This window comes from Pyrenophora tritici-repentis, chromosome 1 (genome assembly GCF_003171515.1).
Source record: "Pyrenophora tritici-repentis strain M4 chromosome 1, whole genome shotgun sequence".
NCBI lineage: Eukaryota > Fungi > Ascomycota > Dothideomycetes > Pleosporales > Pleosporaceae > Pyrenophora > Pyrenophora tritici-repentis.
This window is the reverse complement of record NC_089390.1, coordinates 7,513,236-7,530,743: the sequence shown is the minus strand read 5'-3', so window position 1 is coordinate 7,530,743 and position 17,508 is coordinate 7,513,236. Positions and strand designations below refer to the sequence as shown.

Sequence of the window (17,508 nt, the reverse complement as noted above, 5' to 3'; positions counted from 1 at the left end):
CGGCTTTACCGGTGACCTTAGGCCGTGGTTTTGTCCTTGCTATTGCGTAGTGGAGTAGATGATAAACGTAGGCGACGTATGTAATTAATTACTGTAATCAATGTGGTCGACAATTAAGAAAGTAGTAGGCTGAAAGAGTTGGGTAGCTGGAAAGTTTAGGCGACGGCAATTTCCCGATTTCCGCACTAGTAAAGGCAGCAGCGCACGGACTGCATAACGTAATTTGCTGTTTCACGATCGCATACAACTATTTCTGTTGCAAAATTAGTATTAAGCATATTATATAAACGTGTTAAACTGCTGTGATAACCGCTGAGCTCGCGCATGCGTGCAGCCTAAAAATGAAGGAATCATCGATGTGTTGACTATTTTAGGTAATTTCCGCGTTTTCGCGCTAGCGCAGGCAGCAACGCACGGACCGTTTCTAGGTAAGCATAATACTGTCTACCTATTTCTCCAGCCCCTAACGCCCAGTAACTCCTAACACCTAATAACTCTCTTTACTACATTAAAAACACCCCATTTACAACAGCGCATTATTATAGTCCCCGCCATGCCTGTCGCGAAAGAGCAAGTCGGCGAGGTACCTGAAGGCCTAGTTCTAGCTATCAAATTTGAACCTCCGCCTAGGTTCGAACAAGATGAGTGGGAGCAGCTTACTGATGTAATAATTACAGCCATTTATCACAGCTTATACTAATATAAGCAGGGATTTGCGTATAAAGCTGACGAGATTGACGGTATCTTAGATTAAAGAGGTAGTAGGGGTTCACGAAAAGGCCGACCTATCAATTTTAGCGTCCCCTATACTGGCTCTCTAAGTGGTAGCGCCCGTGCTATTACTCAACGTGAACGCAAAGCTCTTTTCGATAAAGAGGAGAAGGTACTTAAAAGCGTTAGAACAGCCGACCGCTCCGCGAAGTACTAACTAAAGAAATCGCTTTTGCAACAGCCTAAGTATAAATTAGCAAGTAGTGCTAGATAGGCTAAGCTGCTAGAGAAAGAGTGAGATATACTTTTAGAGAAGCGGTTTACCTAGAAAAAGTCTAGTAAGTTATCACAGCTGTTTATTATAGATATCTGCTAATAGACTATAGCTAAATGGCTAGAGACAAACCTAACTTACGTGCATCGTAAATGGGATGCGATCACTAAGCAGGTGGATATGAGAAAACACGAGATCACGATTGCGAAAGTGCTTAGCAAAGATAACAAGCCCACCTATAACATTAGTAGTAGAGGAATAGCAAGAATTTACGGCTTAGGTAGTGTTTTGCAAAAGATTCTTCGAAAGACCTATTAAGAAGGATTAGCAAAGCTTAACAACAACGACTTTGAGAGCAAGGAGGCTAAGAGAGAGTTTAAGAAGTTCGTGGAGGAACTTACACCTAATGAGATGAAAGTCGTAACTAATAATGACTAGCAGTAAGTTTATCACATCCTTTTATTACAGAGATACTAATATAATAAGGCAACGGGAGCCACCTAGTATTCTTAACTTACTTAATGACGCTAATATTAAGCTGGAGGGTGATAAGCCGTACGTTAAAGATGACGATAGCGATAAGTGTGAAGAAGAGGTTAACTATAACTCTGATCTTGAGGAGCATTTCAATTCACTTAAAGGCGAGTACGAGGATGACGACTAGTGGGCTGCTGTACAGAAGCAGGTAGCGCTTAAGGAGTCTGAGGAATCTAATGAGTCTGAGTTTGAGGGGTTTCCGGATTCTAATGCCGCTTCTAAGTCTGATAATTAGAGTTTTAGGCTAAGACACTTTTAAGCATTGAGGGATAGTAAGCAGTTATCACAACTAATTAACACGGATTATTGCGCCATATAATCTTAATTTAAGATTGTGATCTGTTATTTATGCAGATTAATATCCGTGCACTCCTGACGATCTCTGTGTTTACTATGAGGCATTAAAAATGATATTCCGCTAGTAGTATGCCAAGGTTTCAAGTTAAATTACAGGCGTTATAGCGCAAGCAAAGCTAAGAGGAGCGTGAGAAGCCTTGAGTCCTACATCTAAACTTAAACTTCTTAACTTTTTCCTATTGTGTGCTACTCCTATTAATGCCTTATTCTACTACTTTCTAGAAGCTATAGACATAGCTGCACAGTCTATTGAGCTTATGCCTAATCCTACTAATATTGAATTTCCGGAGGACCTTAACTGTTTAAAAATTAGTTCTTTACAGGTTACAAAGGGGGGTGACAGGAGAACGATTGAATTAGTGAAATATCTAAATAATCGTTTTCTGCAAGATTGTAGTGTAAGTGAGATCTTAGGGACATAGACAGCGTGGTGGAGTAATACTAGCTGGGGTATAAACCCCAAGAATGATAACCTACGATGGAACTCTTTTACTCGCTATGGCACAGTATAGTTACGATTTGGAGAAGCTGCTGAGCTTTGAACTAGCCACCCCTACGTGTTCTGCTATAACTGTAGTCTTGCACTCCAGCATCTAAATCTAGGTGGTATTAGGATAAAGCACCTTATTACGTATCTTAAAACAAAAAGCTGTCGAAATGTCCTTACTCCTATTTATAATGAGGCAGACTTATCAGCCTCTACTCTATCCCAACGTTAACAAAGAAACAGTACTTTATTAATACTAGCTTACACTACTACTACCTTTGAAAAGGAGCTTGCACGGGTAGTAATCGACAGCAACTAGTCATTCCGAACAGTTGAACGACCATCTTTCTATCGATTTCTTTGGTTCCTTCGACTAGATACTGTGATAATTAGTCGTTGTAAATTCAAGACGATATTCAAGAGTTAATATAAGGAAGCAAAAAGGTCTATCCTTCGAGATCTTGGAAAATCAACAAAGATCTTAATCGCCTTAGATGCCTAGTCTGCAGCTAATCACCTCTGCTTTCTTGCGGTAAAGGGTTACTATATTAACAAAGACTGGAAACTTTAGGAAAAGCTACTTGACTTTCCCCTATGCGCGGCAGGCACACCGGTACTTCTATGGCAGACGAGGTACTGCATATTCTTCTGGATACAAAGACTAAAACCTAGCTTCTAGCTATTACTTGTGATAACGCTAGTAAAAATAGCGTACTTGCTCGCACTCTCTAGTCTAAACTCCAAGAAGTCGACATTTAGTGGAGTGCTAGAGAAAATACTATCCCTTGCCTTGCCTATATTATCAACCTCGTTGTCCAGGATATTATCTAACACCTTCGGCTAGCAGCAACTACAGAGTTAGGAGCAAGGGATACCCTACAGAGACGTTATATACAGGACATTGAGACGCATATTTCAGTCCCAAATCCCCTTCGCAAGGTATTTCGCTTTTAACATATTTATTTATCACATACTAATAATAGACTAGATAAGGGCGATTTGTATCGCTATTAACGTATCACTTTAACGCTTTTAGCAGTTTATTGCGGTACAACAACATCTACCACTAAAGGAGCGATTATCTGTTATCCGCGACGTGAAAACCTGATGGAACTTAACCTACGACATGTTAGAGCGCGCGCTCAAAATCCAAAAATATATTAATGAATAGCTCAAACAAGAAATCTTGCTAAGGCTAGGTAGTTACCTAGATAGCTCTCTAGACAACAATCAAATGGCTGAGATTAATTTCTGGGATCTTAAACGCCTCCGCTTATCTTTGACTAAGTGGCATTATCTCGAACTTATTACTGAGATGCTTGAACGGTTTAAAACAGCAACTAGCTTCCTTAGCTAGAACGAGAAGCCCTAGATTCAGTATATTTGGTTAATGTATAATCGACTGTTTGATTACTTAGACAAAATATTAGAGGACCTAGATAAGGATAAAGAAAATTAAGATAATAGGGAATGGCTAGACGTAGTACGAGCTGCAGCTGACAGGGGTCGTCTAGAACTAAGCAAGTACTATTCGAAGACAGACGCAGAACGTAGATTCTTGTTTAATTGTGCCACTATCCTTGATTCAACGCAGAAGCTTACAGCATATAATGTATAATTATTACAGCTATTTATCACAGTCACGCTCTAATTACGCTTATAGGACGATTCATAGGAGCCACAGTACAAGCATCTCTACCGAGGCCAATTTCTTGCTTACCTTGATCGTTATGATAATACGGATGGGAGAGGTTCAACCCTAGGCTCTAGCATAGTTAAAAGGAGGTCACTTAGGAATAAGTAGTTTAGAAAGCTAGCTCTTCCCCCTATATTAGCGTTAAACAGCTTATCTTCCTAGAACTCTTCACTAGTAGAATCAGACAAGACAACTGGCCTAACCCGCCAAGAAGGAGAGTCCTACCTTAGTACTGCCTGTGTAATGACAGATGACTCTTTCGATATTCTAGAGTGGTGGAAGACGAACGAGCCTACCTACCCACGACTATCCTAAGTGGCGAAGGATATACTAGCAATACTAATTGCTTGGGTTGGGGTTAAAAGAGTTTTCAATGTTGCTAAGGATGTTATTGGTAGTTAGAGGCACCAACTATCTGCCCAGACAATACAGCAGATAATAGTTCTTAAGGATACAATATCTTAAGAGGAAGAACAGGGTCTAGACTACCTAGTTGCTTAATTAGGGGAGGATGGAGAGCCAATTAACGAGGTTAATGATCTTTTTGAGCTTCTAGCCTCGTTAGAGCATACCTTTGATATAGATAAGGAGAACCAGACTACAGAAGAAGAGTCGGAGGAAGAGGTCCAGGAGGAGCGTCAATTGCCACCTCGAAAGCGCCAGCGTCCTCAGCGCTACCGTGATAATTAGCTGTGTTAATATATCTCGTTTTATGTATCTACTATATTATCAACGTGTACACATTATCTTAATTAAGTGTTGTTCCGTTAAAGTACCCAAAAAATATAACCCAACCCCAACCCAACCCAACCCAACCCAAGCCCAACCCTACCACTTGGTCTGTGCGACCCCAGCCCAACCCTAACCCATGGTCTGTGCGACCCCAACCCAACCCTAACCCAAGACTGGGTATACTAACCCAAGACTGGGTATACCCAACCCATTTGCCAGCGTAGATTATCGTACACATCCACAATAGCCTACTAGGCGGCCACGGAGGTCGCACGACGACGTACTAACAAGTAAGCTAGTAGTACTACTAGCAAGGTATAACAAACATAATTACGCGCTTTACTAATAACTATCTAACCTATAAACGCTCTAAGGTTAACAGTACCGCTAAATATAGTTTACTTTACCCGCTGCCTATCCCTACTTAGTACTAGGACAACAAATCTATTAACTTTATCACCCTACTACCTAAGTTAACCTAGTATATTCACTCTTACTAACACATTATAGTTATAGTTAACTATCTATTAAAAATAAAGAATTTCATTATGATAGAAAATCTAGAGGTGCCTATAGTCGTTAACAAGTTTATAGAATACATCCAAAAAGAGGAAGGATATCTAAGGACTCTTATATTAGATTAGGGCCGCTAATTCACGTCACATTTCTAGAATCGCCTGTGTGCCTAGGTGGGAACGCACCCTAAACTCTCTACCTCTTATCACCTAGAAACCGACAGTCAGACTAAGAGTGCAAACGCTGATCTTAAATAATACCTAAGGGCGTACGTTAACTACATACAGACGGATTAGGCCTAGCTATTACCTTTAGTAGAATTTAAAGCTATTTTAGCTATTAGCACAGCTACTAGGTTATCTCTATTCCTCGCTATAAAAGGACGCTAATCGTGGTCTAGACTAGAGCTTACTCACTTTCTAAGCCCCCTTAATACAGTAGGGTGACAAAAAGAAAACAACATTAAAAAAGACACCTTTTTTAAAGCTATATATCTAGACAACTAGACTAGCTAGAACTATAATTTTTAGTGTTTTGGAAAGCTAAGAGCTTCTTCTTGAGGTGAGCGTCCTAATATACCTGCTCAGTAAGCACTCAGGAGAAGATCAGTAGCAGTAAATATAGAGATAAAAATTATTCTAGTTTAATGCAGCTACAACTTTTTAGTGAGCGTATAAAAAGGTATAAAAAATTCATATGATACTAGCTTATATGAGCACTATGTTAGCAAAATTAGAACTAGTGTATGCTACTTACTTTTTTTTTAAATCAAAGTTTAAAAAAAGGACGCTAAAGAAAGACGCTAAAATTACGTCAGCTTCTTCTAGTCTTATTCTATATATTTTTCTCTTTCTAATCTGAACTTCTCGCCTCTATATTACCTCTCTATGTCTATTAAACTTTCGAAATTTGAAAAAGAAGTTTATACTCTATCTTTACAACAGCTATCTACTAGTGCTATTAGTACTATCCTAGAAAAGTCTTCTAGATCTATTACAGACGCTTTACAACGTATTAAGAAGAAAAAAAGTACTTCTTTACTTCTTTCTAAGCCTAAACTAGGTCGCCCTTCTAAGATCTCTAAAAGAGCTACTAGAGTAGTTAATAGAGACCTAGAACGAATTCCTAAAAAGACAAATCAACGCATTTTAGAAGAGAACAATCTCGATTTCTCTACTAGAAGCCTACAACGCCTATTAAAAGTAGAGAAATACTCTGTTTCTACTGCTAAGAAAAAACTGCTTTTAAACGCAAAAAAAAGCTGCTTTACAGAATAAATACGCTAAGAAGACACTTAAAATTTTAAAATATATGCGCTTTAACAAAGTTATGCTTTCAGACGAGTCTTATATATAGCGTAGACACGGTGCTAGGCAAGAATACGTTAGAAAGAGAAGAAACAAGAGAACTGGCAAAGAACAAGTTTCGACAGCTAATTCAAGTGATTTTGAATAAAATCTGAAAAACCCTTATTATTCTCCCAAAAATCTAGTATTTTTCTAGTTTTTTAGATTATTTTTATCTAGCTTACTAACTAAGTTATAGCCCGAGACAGTACTATCTCTATTTTGGGAGCTATTTGGTTAGGTGGAAGATCTAAGTTATATATAACTAGAACGCCACAAGAACCGAGAAGCTTTACAAATACAAGATATATACGAGAGGTTTTAAATCCAATTGTTAAACCTCTATCTAAAAGAGGTAAGAGAGTATTACTTTACTTACAGCTTTAAAAGACTCTAACTAAGTTATTTTTGATTATTTTTCAAAAACTCTTTTAGATATAGAAAGCTGACATTTTTTTCTATCTAAAGTGGACATTTCAGCAAGACAACGCCAAGATTCATAAAACGCCAGCAGTTATTTCTTAGTTTTCAAGAAATAGGATTCCTCTTTTTGAGCATCATACCTATAGCCTAGATCTAAATCCTATCGAAAACGTTTGAAGTCTACTTAAAAATAGACTAGTTAGAAGATCTACTGCCTCTTTAGGCGTCGGTTAAAGTATAAAGGCAGTAGAGTTGTTAAAAAAAGCAATTTAATAAAAATGGGAGCAAATACCGCAAGAGGCAATAAATAACTGTATTACGTCTTTACCTAGACGTTATACTGCGGTAAAACAAGCTAAAGGTTGGTATATTAAGTACTAGTTACTAGATCTAGCTAGTTTAATATACTAAAAGCTTAAAAATTAACTTTCTTATCTAACTATTGCAATAATTGATAGAATAGCTCTAAACTACGGTATACTATTCACTGATATCTATGAAATAATATATGAAATTTCTAGCCGAAAAGATATTCTAAATAAAAAGTTGTAGCTAGAAAAGAGCAAAGCTTTTTAGTATACTTAAGCACTCCCAAAGTTACACGAATCTAAGCTTACTAATCAGACTCTTGCATAAGCTAGCCTAAAGAAGAAGATCTTCGCTTTCCAGAACACTAAAAGTTAAAGTTCTAACTAGTCTAGTTATCTAGATATTTAGCTTTAAAAAAGGTAGCTTTTTCAATGTTGTTTTCTTTTTGTCACGCTATTGTAATTACCCTGCTATCGCCTAACAGCAATAGAACGCCAATGCCCTTACCTAGCGCATTAACACAACGCGCACCTTCCTACAATAATAAATCCTATAGGCTTAAGACAAGATGAAAGAGTTCGTAGACGCGAACTAATACCTAGCACTATAGTTTAACGTAGGTAACTAGGTAATACTAAACGCCAGCTATATTAAAACTAAAAGACTAGTCAAGTTACTAGACTATAAGAGTATAGGGCTATACTAGATTACTTAGGTTATTAATAATATAGCCTACGAACTAGACCTTCCTCCTTAGCTTAAAGCTATCTTCCTAGCCTTCTACCTATGGCTCCTACAACCGTACGAGGACGACGCCTTACCTAGATAACCTCGTCTAGGCGATGCCGCTCCCCCTAAAGTCCACCTTAGCAACGATAGAGTCACAGAATACGTGGTCTCCTAAGTCCTAGACTCTCGCATACAACGTAATCTCGTCGACCCTTATATAGGTAAGCGTGGATTACTACAATATAAGGTAGAATAGGTAGGCGACAATAAGTTAGAGCTATAGCAGCCCTACTATAACCTACGCAGCTGTAAAGACTTAGTCTAGGACTTTTACACCCGTAACCTTAGCTAACTAGGACTACACGCTATATTTTATAACTACGATGACGACAGACAGCTCGCTATAGCCCTGCTCTAGCTACTAGATAGTAAGTACTTAAATAAGTTTACGCCTTAGTCAGAACTTTGAGCGCTTTTTAGAGGGGAATGTGTGATGGTTTTAGGCCGTTGCCCCGCACAGGCTACCTGCTAGATGCCTTAGCGTTGTTTTAATGTTTGCGCACGAGCCACCTGTTTAGTGGCCCATGCGCACCCCTACTTAGATATATTCCGCGCAGAGCTTCTTACAAGCTCTGCACTGCAATTACTTTGTAATTCAACACAGTTTCAAATACCTGACCCATGTGAGACCCTTACATTTCTGCCAGCATTCAAGATAGCGTTTAATAGAGCATTTACACTAGCTAACATCTACTTAGCCTTCTGCGGCTTAGGCCTTATTCCTCTACAACTAGAGGCTATTCTATCAAAGCTAGATGTACAGCTGCGTACACCTACTCCTCTAGCAGCTCTGCCAGAGGCTCCCTAGGTAGCTTAAACGCCGAGCAACGCGCGTAAGCTTGAGGCTTAGGTAAGCTTGAGGCTTAGTTAAGCCTTATACGTGAGCGCGTGCGCTAGCACAAGAGCTTATTACTAGCATTAATTATTAAGGCGATTAATTAGCTAAAGAAGGGCGCTGAGGTAATAATGCTCTCTGCTAAGCTGATGCGCGATTAGATCTCTAGTCTTAAGAGAGCCAACAGCGCAGCCTTAGCGCGTAGGCGGCGCTCTAAAAGGCGTATACAGAAGTATGGAGTACTCACAAAAGGAGCTGGAGAGGATATACTGGCTTAGAATGAGTCTAACCAGCAGATTGCTCATGAAGAGCGTTAAGGAGGAGCGAAATCAGGCCTTAGCCAGCGGGCTCAAAGGCGCTGCACTAGGTGCAAGGAGACTAGGCACAACTCGCGCATATGCAAGACTAATACTATTAATAACGTGGTTGGCAAGCGAGTCGGTCACCCCACCAACTTTAATCACCTACTCTATCTCAACACATAATGCCTCCACGCCGCGCTCCTCTTGTGCCTTCAAATGAAGCAGATATTCAGCTTGCTCTCTTATCTATAGATTCTGCCCAAATTCAGAGTACGCGACGCGCTGCTACAGTCTTCGATATCCCAAAATCAACCCTAATTGACCGGCGCGCTGGAAAGCGCGCGCGACGCGATTGCCAGCCTAACTCAAGGAAGCTTACCCAGAGAGAAGAGGAGGTGATTGTTAGCTATATACTTCATCTAGATCAGCGCGGGTTTGCGCCTACCTACGCAGCTGCACGCGATATGGCTGATAAGCTGCTGGCTGCGCGCGGCGCTGGCCAGGTTGGGCAGAAGTGGCCAGCCAACTTTGTCAAGCGGACAGATAGTCTTCGGACGTGTTTCAACCAAGCGTACGATAGGCAGAGAGCTCTCTGTGAGAATCCAGCCCTTATTAGAAGCTGGTTTGAGCTTATAGAGAAGACAAAGGCTGAGCTTAGTATCTGCGATGAGGATATATACAACTTTGATGAAGCTGGCTTTATAATGGGCAAGATTACAACGCAGCTGGTTATAACAGGAGCAGAGAGGAGAGGCAGGCCGAAGACTCTTTAGCTAGGCAATCGCGAGTGGGTAACGCTAATTGCTACTATTAGCGCTGGTGGCTGGTTAGTGCCACTGTTCCTCATCTTCGCTAGTCAGTACCACCTATTAGCGTGGTATAAGGAGGATATCCTACGCGACTAGGCGATCGCAGTCAGCGATAATGGCTGGACGAATAATAAGCTTAGAGTTGAGTGGCTAAAGCACTTCAACGCTCACACGCAGGCTCGTACTATAGGCGCGCGTCGCCTGCTTATTATTGATGGCCATAGGAGCCACCAATCTCTAGAGTTCCAGGAGCTCTGTAAGGAGAACAATATCTATACGCTCTGTATGCCTCCTCACTCATCTCACCTACTCCAGCCACTTGATGTTGGCTGCTTCTCGCCATTGAAGCGCGCGTACAGCCGTGAGGTGGAGAGCCTCATGCGCAACCACATCAACCACATCACCAAGCTAGAGTTTCTGCCAGCATTCAAGATAGCATTTGATTAAGCGTTCACGCCAGCCAACATCTGCTCAGCCTTCCGCGGCGCAGGCCTTGTTCCTCTACAACTAGAGGCTGTTCTATCAAAGCTAGATGTACAGCTGCGTACACCTACTCCTCCAGCAGCAGCTCTGCCAGAGGCTCCCTGGGTAGCTTAAACGCCGAGCAACGCGCGTAAGCTTGAAGCTTAGTCAAGCCTAATACGTGAGCGCGTGCGCCAGCACAAGAGCTTATCACCAGTATTAATTATTGAGGCAATTAACCAGCTGAAGAAGGGCGCTGAGGTGATAATGCTCTCTGCTGAGCTAATGCGCGATCAGATCTCCAGTCTTAAGAAGGCTAACAGCGCAGCCTCAGCGCGTAGGCGGCGCTCTAAAAGGCGTATACAGAAGCACGGAGTACTTATAAAAAGAACTGGAGAGGATATACTAGCTCAAAATGAGGCTGACCAGCAGATTGCTCATGAAGAGCGTCGAGGAGGAGCGCGATCAGGCCTCAGCCAGCGCGCTCAAAGGCGCTGCACTAGATGCAAAGAGACCGGGCACAACTCGCGCACATGCAACACTAATACTATTAATATAGAGTAGTCTACTATATCAATATCTAGCAATAATATTATCGTGTTGTTGAGATATATCGCTTTAAAGTTGCAAAAGTTGGTGGGGTGACCGACTCGCTTGTCTGACCGACTCGCTTGCCAACCACGTTATAGAGTAATCCACTATATTAATATCTAGCAATGATATTATCGCGTTGTTAAGATGCGTCGCTTTAAAGTCGTAAAAGTTGGTGGGGCTGACGACTCGCTTGTATTGACGACTCGCTTATAAAACATGTTACAGATAGCTTACCTACGTATATAGTTAAAGCGATGGAAAGCCTATGAAAAGGTGTAGAGATAATAGCGGATTCTCTGGTATTAATAACTAAGCGTACCGCTAAGCTCTAAGCCGCTAACGAAGCCTAAAGTAAGCGTAGATTATATAAAAGAAAGCGTATATAGTAGTAAGCGACTTTAATATTTAATAAGGGCGTGCGACTAACGACCCTTAAGGAGTTTAGGGCGCGTAGTAATAGGAAGAAGACGAAGAAGAGGGTGCGCGTTAGGGTAGGTAAGCCTAGCTAACAGCGCTGTAGACACTGCGGCAAGGTAGGATATAACTAACGTACATGTAAGTAAGAAGTAGTAGTAGTAGTAGTAGATTCTATGTGGAATAGCCTATTACGATTCTCTATAGTAGTCCTAGGCGATGCTATACTATCGTGTACAGTCGTGGGTTTGGTGGGGTCTTGGCATAGGTGGGTCACTCGCCCATGTGGGCCACTCGCCCGTGAGGTATGTTACTAGGGTTCTCTAGGTAGATGTTTAGCTCCTTAAGGAGACGAGATAGAAATAGAGCTTCCTTAGCTACTTAAGATAGAGCGAGGAGCTTAGCTTCTATCGTTAATATTATAATAGTGTCTTATTCATTAGATTTCAATACAATAAGCCTATTTAAGAGCTTAATTGCGTAGCCTTGTAAGCTCATTCTGTCTAGGGTATTATTAGTAAAGGAGGTGTCGCTAGCTATCTATAGTCTAGTGCCTCCTCTAAGTTAAAGCGTAAGGTGCTTTATTACTAGTAGATATTAGAGGACTTAGTTAGCAGCGTTACAGTGCTCTAGTTCTAGGTTTAAGAGAAAGCGAGCGAGCCACGACGTTACAAAGGCGATATCTAGTCTAGTAGTTACAGCTGCAAAGACGAGTAAGCCTATCTTACGCTAGTATTTATTAATCTCTAATAGGGAGGCGAAGCTATCTCGTAGAAGGAATTTAGTAGTCGCTATTAGCGTGTCGTGTCTAATATTAGTATTATTAGATAGTCTACTAATCTTATCTATATAGGCCGACTACGACAGCTAGATTATCTATGCCTTTTTATCTTAGATAATCTCGACGCTAAGGAACTATTATAAGTTGTTTCCTCCATTAAATAGGTATCTATCCTAGAGGCGCGTAATTGCCTATTAGGCGAATTACTATATATCTTTTTAGTATGCGAGTATAATATTGTCTACGTAGAAGAATATAATAATACTATCTTTAGCAAGATAGTATGGTTTATGTAATACTTCCCAGAGCCTAAGTTTTTTAAGAGTGCTTATAAACTCTTTCTGCCAGAGGAGGGGGGATATACGTGGTCTATATAATGACCTATTAAGCTCAAGTATAGTACCTAGCTTCTAATAGCCGCGTAGTATTCTTATAAATACTCCTTAGTCTATTATTATATACACGAAGGCGTTTACTACGCTGTATTGTTCATGCTCTAAGTTGTACTTTACGATAATTATAGTTAGTATTTAGAATAACTAGCTTGCGAGTGTTGCTGCGTAGGTGTCTTACGATGTAATGTTTCGCTGCTAATCACCGTAGATGACTAGTTGTGCCTTTCACTTAAGTAGTTAGTGATGCTTATTAAGTTTGTAGGTGTACACCTACATACAGTGCAGGATTTATTATCCTATTTAATTAATTTTCTTTATAGGGATCTCTATCTGAAAGTTTATGTAATATTAGTTTGTAAAGGGCATTAATCTATAAGACTAGCGGCACAACTACATGCACCACGCGTGCGCAAAAGGCATGCACAAGTTGAATCAACGTGATTCAGATTGCGTAGCTAATATTTATGTAGGAGGCATGACTGCGCTGCTCTTTCTCGGCCTACAAGTAGGCATACATGGGTCTAGCCCATCATATAGCTTGCTAGATAGGACTGTTCTACTTCTTTAAATAGTTCTCCTATTAGGTAGTCCTTAAGCTTAGTTTAGCATACTAGCAGAGGTAGTAGCTAACTACGATAGGGCTTTAAGCCTTCAGCGAGTATTCTTATAATCGCAGCCTTATCTATTGCTACTCCTCTATATTCTCTAACCTTTCTAGCTTAGGTACCTACTATGAACGCTGCTGCCTATAGGGCAGTCTTAGTGGTTCCTTGTTAATTCTTCTTATCTAGCGATGCTCCTGCTATTAGCCGCGCGAGCAACGCTGCGGGTAGCGGTGTCGCTAGAGGTGTTAAGTAGCTATCCTAGATTTTTCTCCCTTAATAGTATCATAGCTAGTCGCCCTCGCTGTCCTGAGCGAGTAACTCCTCTAGTAGACTGTCCTTATAGAAGGACTTCGTCTCTAGTTGCTGCGCTAGTGTTAGCAGCTTAATAGTCCTCACGTATATTGCGATTTCTTCTAGCGTATTATATATAAGGTTATCTATTAGGTCTTTAGTTTCGCTATTAAAGATTAACTGTTTGTTAAAGATAACGTCTCTAGTGCTTCTCACTTTAGCGAGTAATAGTATCTAGATTTAGTAGATGTTTAATAACTAGTATCTAACTAGGTATCTGATCTATACCTTTAGCTCGAGGCGTTGAAGGCGTAACTTCTCTCTATAGGTGTCGTCTATTATAGCGAAAGCTTTGCAGCTATATACTTTAAGATAAGTAAGGTTTAGTTTTTAGAGAGATATAACTATTTTATTACTAAAATCTACTTATATAAAGAAGACTTCGTATAGTGTCTTCTAGTAATTATTATAGTTTAGAGTTTTATTATAGAGATAGACTGCGGCTTAAGTAATTTCCAGCTATAGTTCCTAAGAGAGATTAGCGTTAAGTCGTATTACGCGTGCCTTCTCCTTGTTTACACCCCCTAAGCGCTTAGCTCCACCGTTTTGTGCCTATGTATCTAGGGCTAAGGGCTCGACTCTAATACCTTGTGTTACTAGCTATCGCTTAACATCTAGCTCAGTAGTTATAATCTCGTTATTAGACTCTATAGTTTTAACAGATATGTTATAATAGTTCTTTATAAATAAGAAGAAAGTTATAAGTAGCTAGATAATAGACTTAGCTGTCTAGTTATTAGTAAAGTATAGGTCCTATTAGAGGCCTAAAAAATAATTAGTAATAAGCATTTAGCTCTTCTCTTTTATAATAGCCTAGGCTTGGTATATATAGAAGTCGATAGCGAGTCGCTCTCTGAGGCCTTCGTCGTTAGTTCGCTGTAAGCGTTGTATCTGTCTCTTAGACTTAGCTCTTCCGCAGGAGTCGCATTATACTGTCGTTACCTCTTAAACTCGCACCCCCTTAGACTGCTACACGAGATGCTCGATTACTGCTAGTCCTAAGTAGCTAAGTCTCTTGTGCCACAGCATCGCTAAGGCCTTATTTAGTCCTTGCTGCGTGCGTGCTGTGATAGCTTTTATAAAGATAAATACCTAGGCTAGAGGATTATACTCTAATACCTACTAGCCAAAATTTTCGAAGAAGTTGCTTATAACTTAATCGTCTAGTCCTCGTAGGTTGGTTAGGTTTAATTTAGTATCCTACTAGATTCCTCTCTGCCGTAGTAGTTAGAAGGATACTTATGATAGTTGGGATGACACCGATCAGATTCGTTCAAGAGTGGGATCATTGATTGCTCTAAGGATCAGAAAGATCAGACGGCTGGTCCGGTATTTGTACATGATGGATCAGTCCCTTGGCACGGATCCGGAGTCTCAAAGACCCGATCCGATCACGTGATCATCCGACGTCCAACATCAAGTCCATTTCCGCGACAATACTAGATTATATACGATCTCTAGGCAGATTGCTATATCTCGCAGCACTAGCTTTGTTATCTTATGCTAATGTTGCAGCGTAATGTCTATAGTCCCGTATCCTCGTATCTAAATCTTTATACTACTAGCCTATATGTTGTTTCTTAATAATAACGGGCGGTAGTTATATATCTAATCTAGATAGTTTGTGATGTAGCACGTCGCTCCTGAAATAAGAATAAATAACGTGTCCGTGCACCTCATGCCCGGATTCATCTCATGCCCCGCCGAACACCGACGCGTGTCTCAATACTACAACTTTGACGCGCAATAACTCCACAACTATGGCTCCGATTGATGAAGCGATTGCAGATTTAGAATCGCGCGATCCAGGAGAGAAATTCACATTAAAAGAAGTTGCTGAAAAATGGGGGGTTAACCGCTCAACGCTAGGGCGAAGATGGAGGCGCGTGACAGGGCCTAGGAGCGATGGATACGCTCAGCAGCAAGCTATCGGCCCACAACAAGAGTTAGAGCTTGTACGATATATCACTAAGCTCACTAAGCAAGGCCTACCTCCTACAAGAGAGATGATCAGGAATTTCTCATCAGAAGTAGCCCATCAGCAGCTCAGCGAGAGCTGGGTTACTCGCTTCATTAACCGACACGAGATCTATCTTATCTCAAAGTGGACCACCGCCATGGATCGTACGCGCCACCTGGCTGATTCTGAGTCAAAGTATAGACTCTACTTCGAGCTGCTGCACCAGAAGATCACCGAATACCACCTAGAGGCTCGAGATATATACAATATGGATGAAAAGGGCTTCCTTATTGGTATGATAGGCAGGAGTAAGAGGATATTTAGCAGGCGTCAATGGGATAAGAAAGAGGTTCGAGCATCTCTCCAGGATGGATCACGCGAGTTTCTGACACTCCTGGCCTGCTGCTGCGCCGATGGGAGCTCGCTGCCTCCAGCCCTTATCTACGCAGCTAAAAATGGAGCCATACGATCGAGTTGGGTGGAGGATATTAAGGCAGGAGAACATGAGGTCTTTGTCTCATCATCTCTAACAGGCTGGTCAAACAATGACGTAGGCCTAGCTTGGCTAGAGCAGGTGTTTGATCGCTATACAAAGCAGCGATCAGGGAGATGGCGATTGCTCATCCTTGATGGCCATGGATCTCACCTCACGATGGAGTTTATCAAGTACTGCGATCGCCATAGGATCCTCCTCATGATCCTTCCTCCCCATTCGACTCATACGCTCCAGCCGCTCGATGTAGTGCTGTTCAAGCCACTCTCTCAAGCCTACTCCAACGAGCTCACTAACCATCTCTACAAGGCTCAAGGCCTCATTCCAATTAAGAAAGGAGACTTCTTCCCACTCTTCTGGAGAGCTTGGCAGGCCTCGTTTAAGCAATCAACTATATTAAAAGCGTTTGAAGCTACTGGTATATGGCCAATAGATCCCAACGTTATCCTTCGTAGATTTGCCAGCACGCCAGAAGCTGAGAGAAGCTCATCTTCAGGGCTCTCTGATCATGACTGGAGAAAGCTCGATCGGTTAGTACGAGCTGCTGTCAATGATAGCCATCAGTATGAGGCAAGAAAGCTGCGCTCAAGCGTTCACCATCCCTCTGTGCAGTATAAGCTTTTACAGCATGAGAACGAGGGCTTAAAGGAGGCTCTTCAACATAAAAAGAAGCATAAGAAGAAGGGCAAAGCTCTTGACCTTCAACAGCGCCAGGAGTATCACGGTGGCTCTGTCTTCTGGTCTCCTCGCAAGATACGCGAGGCTCGAGCTAGAGAAGTAGTACGGGAGCGAGATAAGATAGAGGAGAAACTCCAAAAAGCACAGGCCAAGAAGCAGCGTGAGGAGGTTCAACTGCAGCGTCAAGTTAAGCTCGAGGAGAAGCGTGTAGAGAGGCAGAGGCTCAAGGAGATAAGGGAGCTTGAGCGAGCTGAGAAAGCAGCTGAACGCGCGCGCAAAGTTGAAGCTCAACACCAGAAAAAAGCCACCCAACAAGCTCAACAACGCAAGCGTAAAGCCTCAAGAGCGCCCTCTTCTAAGAACAAGCGTCAAAAACGAGCGATGGAGGATAGAGCTCGCGATAGAGTTGCATCTCCTCCATCGCCTCCACCACCAAAGACCACATCACGTGGCCGCAACGTCAACCTCCCACAAAAATTCAGATAGTACAAGTTAATCGCAAGTATCTAATTACTGCAATGCTATGTTTTTATTAATATTAAGCTATTGTGTGGTGTTGTACAGCTTCAAATTTGAGATCGCTAAGATGGTGTTCGCGGGGCATGAGATGAATCCGGGCACAAGGTGCACGGACACGTTAATCGTGCGAGAG

The 17,508-nt window shown here is 41.5% G+C and overlaps 3 protein-coding genes across 3 annotated transcripts; all 3 read left to right on the top strand.

Moving 5' to 3' along the window:
- Positions 1-553: 553 nt before the first annotated feature.
- On the top strand, positions 554-1,649 carry PtrM4_029070 (uncharacterized protein; the record flags this gene model as incomplete). Its single annotated transcript, XM_066103845.1, has 5 exons — positions 554-664; positions 710-740; positions 1,098-1,265; positions 1,314-1,368; positions 1,472-1,649. The coding sequence occupies 5 exons, from the start codon at positions 554-556 to the stop codon at positions 1,647-1,649; spliced, it is 543 nt and encodes a 180-aa protein (XP_065966047.1).
- A 7,847-nt stretch (positions 1,650-9,496) lies between these two features.
- Positions 9,497-10,570, top strand: PtrM4_029060 (uncharacterized protein; the record flags this gene model as incomplete). The annotated part of the gene is made up of 3 exons (XM_066103844.1): positions 9,497-10,042; positions 10,088-10,169; positions 10,230-10,570. 3 exons carry the CDS (start codon positions 9,497-9,499, stop codon positions 10,568-10,570), a joined length of 969 nt encoding a protein of 322 aa, XP_065966046.1.
- A 4,915-nt stretch (positions 10,571-15,485) lies between these two features.
- Positions 15,486-17,342, top strand: PtrM4_029050 (TolA, Membrane protein involved in colicin uptake; the record flags this gene model as incomplete). The annotated part of the gene is made up of 1 exon (XM_066103843.1): positions 15,486-17,342. The coding sequence occupies one exon, from the start codon at positions 15,486-15,488 to the stop codon at positions 17,340-17,342; it is 1,857 nt and encodes a 618-aa protein (XP_065966045.1).
- Positions 17,343-17,508: the final 166 nt, after the last annotated feature.